Source organism: Pteropus alecto, unplaced genomic scaffold (assembly GCF_000325575.1).
Source record: "Pteropus alecto unplaced genomic scaffold, ASM32557v1 scaffold7, whole genome shotgun sequence".
In the NCBI taxonomy this organism is placed as follows: domain Eukaryota; kingdom Metazoa; phylum Chordata; class Mammalia; order Chiroptera; family Pteropodidae; genus Pteropus; species Pteropus alecto.
Genome location: NW_006494614.1, coordinates 54,674,532 through 54,680,945, shown reverse-complemented (window position 1 = coordinate 54,680,945; position 6,414 = coordinate 54,674,532). Strand labels below are relative to the sequence as shown.

General features: G+C 37.8%; 1 protein-coding gene across 1 annotated transcript in view; it reads left to right on the top strand.

Moving 5' to 3' along the window:
• The first annotated feature begins 6,014 nt into the window (after nucleotides 1-6,014).
• CREBZF (CREB/ATF bZIP transcription factor) overlaps nucleotides 6,015-6,414 on the top strand; it is a 5,606-nt gene continuing 5,206 nt past the window's right edge. Inside the window, 2 exon segments of the mRNA XM_025042600.1 lie at nucleotides 6,015-6,411; nucleotides 6,413-6,414. The exon segment at nucleotides 6,413-6,414 is cut by the window's right edge and continues 3,076 nt beyond it. Of these exon segments, the coding sequence (XP_024898368.1) occupies nucleotides 6,305-6,411; nucleotides 6,413-6,414 (109 nt within the window). The 5' untranslated portion in view covers nucleotides 6,015-6,304.

Sequence of the window (6,414 nt, the reverse complement as noted above, 5' to 3'; positions counted from 1 at the left end):
ACCTGGTTTCTTCAGAAAATCAAATGGCATTGGAGAAAAAGGGTGGAAGGAGGTCCTAGATTAGAAGAGATTTGAGAGATATAACAACCAAGTGGAATGTATAGAATTGTTTTGGATACCGATTCAACCAAGCCATCTGTAGACAGAAATTTTTGAGATAATTGAATGATACCAAGAAATCCGTAATAATTTTGCTAGTCACAATCATGACATTGTGTTTATAGAAAAAAAGTGACCTTACAGTTAAAATTGAATACTGACAGGTGAAAGGATAAAATGACATGATGTCTAGGATTTTCACTCTAAAATTCTTCAGTAAGAAAAGTCAGGGGGATGAAGCAAATGTGGCAGTTTTGATAATTTTCAAATCTGAATGAGGAGTGTGTAGGAATTCAGTATACTCTTTACTTCTTGTGTAAATGCAAATTTTCAATTTTTAAAAAATTAAAATTAAGCAATGGTTTCTTTTTCTGAAGGAGGGAGGAAGAGAAATGCTTTGGAATTAGCCTTGAAGAAGCATCAAGAAACAAGAGCAGCTCAGCCAAATTCTGGTTTTGGGGTGTTTGGTGTGAGAAATGAGACAACTTCCACTTGAGAAGGGGACTCCTTCCTATGGAATATGAAAAGCCCTGCTCCTACCCTGCTAAATTTCTAACACCCAAACTTCTTCTGCACCTGCTGTCCCTTCCCTGACCAAAGCAGCAATTCTCAACTTCAGTGGCAGCAAATGTGGCTCTTGACTGGTTGGGAGGCATACCAGGGAGTTGTTACTATTTTAGTTGGTTACAAATGTTGGTCATTTAAAAATAAAATAAATCAGATTCCAGAGAAGTTCATACTAGTATAGCTCTCATTTATTTGCACTCAGAAATACTTTCTTTAGTGAAGGATAAGGGAATGGAAATACAATCAGCACACTGGGAATTGAGCATAATCCCTGCAAATTATGTAGCGCTGGTAAACATAATGCTACAATATCTGAGACACTGTCAATCTCTTGAATCTCTTGATCCTTCCATGATCTCACTTCTCACCCTTTATTGGTTATACTTTATGAGTGAACAGGCAAATCATATTAAAATGAGTACTCGGTTCTCTGTAGCACTCTTATCCTTCTGCTGTATCCACTCAGCAAAGCACCAACCTTGATTCAGTTAATTCTCTACCATCCCTGCTCAAATTCTCTGCTATAGAAAATTCAGTAAATGTGTGTATTGGTGCTGCAGTACCATAAAGTCATGATCTTTGTGGAGAATTTGATAGATTGGTGCTCATCATCTATTTTAATACCTCTTTTAATGTGCTTTCCTGTATTGCAGAAAAGGAAAAGCTAAAACAAAGAAACACAAAATAATCTATATTTTCAGACTCCTCTGTAGTTATATTTGGAAGATGCAAATGAGGCCCTTTTCCTTTGCTTTTGGCTGTTGCTGCCACCAACCGCTTTTGGGAGACGTTGGGTTTTTCCGCAACAGCATCCCAGTGTTTATTCATGAGTTTTATAGGATATAGTAGTTAGCCCCCAAGATAGCACCGAATGATTCTTGTCTCCTAGTATTCACATTCTTGTGTAGTCTCCTTCTACAGTGAATAAAGTCTGACTCATGTGACCATGACCAATAGACTACTACAGAAGTGATCGTATGTGACTTCTGAGGCTAGATCATAAAATACACTGCTGCTGTTTCCTTGGTCTCTTGGATCATTCACTCTCAGGGAAGCCAGCCACCACGTAGTGTAGACACTCACATAACCTGTGGAGAGGCCCACATGGAGGGAGAACTGAGGCTTTTCCCAGGACCAACATGTCGGCCACCTTGGAAGTGGACCCTCTAGCCTGAGTTAAACCTTCTGACGACCTCAGCCCCAGCCAACATCTGACTAAATTCCATGAGAATTCCAGAGCCAGAATGCTTAGCCAAGGTACTTACAAAATTCTCACCACAGAAACTGTGAGAAATAATAAATGTTTATTGTGTTTTAAACCATATATAAGCAAATACTTACTGTTTTTAGGTTATGGGTAACTCGTTAGGCAGCAGTAGATAATTAATACATGGGGTTGAGAGTTCTGACAGCAGCAATACTCTTGAAGCCAACATTCCAGCTTTCTATTTACTACTTTCCCAATTGCATCAGAGATAGCAGTTCCTTATCAGGCCTATTTGGCTACATTGTACTGAGAGGCATTCTTGATCACCCAGACTAATGCTCAGTTCTCCTGTCCTTCCAATGACTCTGTAAGCATGCATTCTCTGTGTTACATCTTTTTCTGCTTAAAATAGCCAGACTGGTATCTGTTTCCTGCAATTGAGCTTAACCTAGTATAAATATCCACCTCAAATCAATAGGTAGACATTAGAAGTAAGGAATAAGACAAAGAAGTTGGCTATCAAGAGCATTATTAAACATCAATGTGAATGTGCTATTTCATTATCATATTGCAAAGAAGGATGCAAAATTGTCATTATATATAATAAGATGATATAATTGTCTACCAGGAAAATTTGAATAAACCAAAAATAAAAACTATTAAGTAAGTTCGGTGGGGTAGTCAGTAAAAAATTTAAGAAAAAAAGATCGATAGCTTTCCTATGCAGCAACAATGACCATTTAGAAAACATAAAAGAGGAAATAATCTAGTCTGGTAGCAAAAACCAAAAAGGATAAAATAACTGGGAAAAAATTAAATCAATATGTTTAATGCAATTACCATGAAAATTCCAGCTCTTTTTTGAACTTGGAAAATTTTATGAAATTATCTGGAAGAATACATATTCATCTATAGATAGAAAATTCTGAGAAAGTAAGACTAGAAAAAGAATTGTCCTATGAGATATTAAAAATATTATAAAAATTATAAAACCGCAATAAAAATAGAGTGATTTTGCTTCCAGAATGGTGAGACTGATAAATAGAAGAAAAAGACCAGAAATAGATCCAACTACATGTAAGAATTTGATATATGGCATACATGTTGGGAAATAAGTGGGGCAGATCACTTTTTGAAAAATTATATTCCTATGTTACATTTTATACCAGAATAAATTCCATTTGGATCTAAATGAAATAAATTGTCACTAATGTTGTTAAAAAAAAAAAAAACTCAGTAAAATATAAATAGAAGTAATTTAGAAAGTTCTAACACACATAAATAAATTTAGTGTTATTTAGGCTAATAAAGCCTTTTTAGGCTTAAAGTCACAGCCAGAAAACATGAAGAAAATTTTAATAGATCGACTATTTAAAAATTATAGCAAAACAAGCAATTTCACCTCTTCCCTCTTCCAATAAATGACCAACTGGAAAAATTGGAATATTTATGAGATAAAGGTATGTTTTCCCTATAATGCAAAGAGTTCATATAAATCAAGAAGGAAAAAGGCAAATGATTTCTTTCACCTCAAGAAAAAAATGGGCTAAAGTGGTGAAAAGGCTGTTTACATTCGAAATCCATAGGTCATGTGAAAAACATTCAACCTTCTAATAATCAAAGAAATTCAAATTCACACGAAAAACTAGCACTTTTTATTTTTGAACTGGCACATTTTAAGAAGAACAAGTCTTCTGTCATTGAGTGTTTAGGAACTAAATACTGTTATACACCATTGGTGAGAGATACCTTTCCACAGGTAATAAGGGTCTATGTATAAAAATTATACCTAGAAATTCTACTTCAAAGAATTCATCCTGAGGAAGTTATAGGATAAGTGAACCAAAATGTTTGCACAATATCTGGTGGTTTATAATAGTGAAAATGTCAACACAACCTATGTGTTATTAATGAGGAACTGATTGAATAAAAGTTGCAAAATTCATGAAATGAAATTCTAGACAGACATCAAAAATAAGCATATGGGGGGTACTATCTGTCTACATTTTTATACATTTCTGAATTTTTTGCAATGATCATTATAACTAGAAAACAACACATCTATAGAGAAGGAGAGTGAGAAGAAGAAAAAGATAGAATGGTGAAGGAGATGGGGAGCTATTTTCTGGGAGGTTTACTCTTGCTTTACTTGCTTTTTTGTCTTCTGAGGCCACATTGCAAAAACTTCCTTCTTTTTCGGTCTACTTTTCTCTTAGTCCAACTGGAGATGCTGTTAAGCCATGTACATTTAAACCAAAATCTTGTAATTTGGGGAGAAATGTAATAAATCAATCAAATGTAAAAATCGAATCAAATGATTTGAATTTTGCCTGAGGAGAAAATGCAGTTGGATGGGATTACCAGCCACACAAAACACCTATAACTCAATGCAGGCCAGAGTATATATCATCTTCAACTGTTGGGTGTTCTATTTTAGCAAAACCTTTCCTAGGGAGAAGGTTAAAAGGACATAGAGTCCATTTATTTATTCTTCTAGATACCATAGGCCTTACTTATTTTGCTTCTTGCAGAATTGTTTTCATTAGTTGACCTTTAGTGTTATGCCTTCAGCCAAAACTGGAGACCTCCTTCATTCATCCATTCAACAAATATTTATTGAAGCCTAAGCTGAGGCAGGTACTGTTCTGATATTTGGGACCTATCAGTGTCCAGCTTTCTCTGAACTTGCTTTCTATCTTTGTAAGAAACAGCCATATAAAAGTAGCTATTGTTAAGGCTATCTGCTACTTTATTCAGTATTTTACTGAGAAGTATCTTTAAGACCTAAGAACTGCAAAATGGTTAAAGAATTCATATACTGCATACTGTACTCATGAGCAAACAAAGGAAAGTTTGTTTTTTCCTCCCTCCCTGTCTCTCTGTCTCTCTGTCTCTCTCTCTCTGTCTCTCTCTCTCTCTCTCTCTCTCTCTCTCTCTGGTTTGGGCTGCCAGTAAACTTAGTCTATTGTTAGTTCAATTTGAATAACTGTGTAAGGTTATCATTCCAATACGAACCTTTCCTACTTTTGGAACTCCTTATTTTCCTATTTCATCTATTTTCATTGGCCTTGCTTTTTAAAAGTGTAAATAGTTTTATTTCTAATGAATCCGTGAACTGCTTCAAATCTCAAATACCTTGTGGGATTAGAGGAACAAAGATAAACGACATGATGAGGAAACAGACAAATCTAGAATGTGGTGCATTTTCCAAAACAACTGACCATGTCTGTTCAAAAAGCCAGTATTAAGAAAAACTAGAAATGGAAGGGACTAATTTAGTTTGAGAAAAGGCCGGGGAGGTGGGGGGAGGATGGAAGGGGAAATCACAGAAACATAACCAAATGCAGTAAGTGACCCTTGATTGAAGCCTGGCTCAAAATAAAATATCCTTATAAAAGATTATTCTGAGGAAAGCTGAGGAAATTTGAATAAGGCCTCTGTGATAACATTAGCAAAGGATTTTTAATTTTCTCAAGACCTGATAATAGTATTATGATTATGCAAGAGACTGTCATTTTTAGAGCTGCATACTGGTGTTGGGGTGGTGTGTCTTGTCTGCAACTTTGGGATGATTCAGTAAAATTAGTAATTGTTTTACATTTATATGCAGATAAAGCAAATGGCAAATATTGCTGAATTGTTGAGTCCCAGTATTGAGTACTATTGTTAAATTAGAGTGGATACCGTACTATTCTTTCACCTAGTCTGTATATTTGGGAGCTTTTATAAGAAAAGCTTGGGAAAATTAAATTATATCTGAATGACTTACTTATTTACCTCTTTTTTTCCCCAATACTCTATAAGTGTTGGCGTGAAATGATCTCGCATTATAACAGAACGGGGAAAGGAGCAATTTCAAGAGCGAGTAGATCACCAGTCTTAAATTCAAGCGAAATCCAGGATAACTTTAAGATTATTCATAAATTTATTATCTAAGAGATCTTTTCAGAGCGAGGGTGGTTTCACTGGAAGTTAGAATGCAGAGCTGAGAAGTGAGGGCAGAGAAGGTAGGCCACTTTTTCCATACACTCGAGATTTTGTTGTTATTTTTGCCGCTGTTATTATGACATCACTGGAGAACTGGAATTGCTCCCACTCGAGACCTCTCTGAACTCTCGCGATGTTAGAGCCTGGTGGAGCGCGAAATGCCGTGGGAGGGGCTGGGGCGAGATCGACCGACTTCCGGCCAAGCCGTTGTCTGGGTGTCGCGGTCGAGTCATCGTCGGGTCTCGCCGCCTCGCTCTCCCTTCCCTCCCCCCGCCTGTGTGCGGGGGGTCGACCAGCGTAGTGGGACAGGAGGCGACTGGGACCTTCCCCTTCGTTTCCTTCTGGCCCAGCTCACCGGCTACCCGCGCTGGGGCCTTGGGGTCCTTGGGCCCGCGAGGCCCGGTCTGAGAGGCCGGGGCCTACGTGGGCCCGTCGCTGGGCCCCATGAGGCACAGCCTAACCAAACTGCTGGCGGCCTCGGGCAGCGACTCCCCAACCCGCAGCGAGAGCCCGGCGCAGGGCGGCACCTGCTCGCTGCCCCCGGACTTGACCGG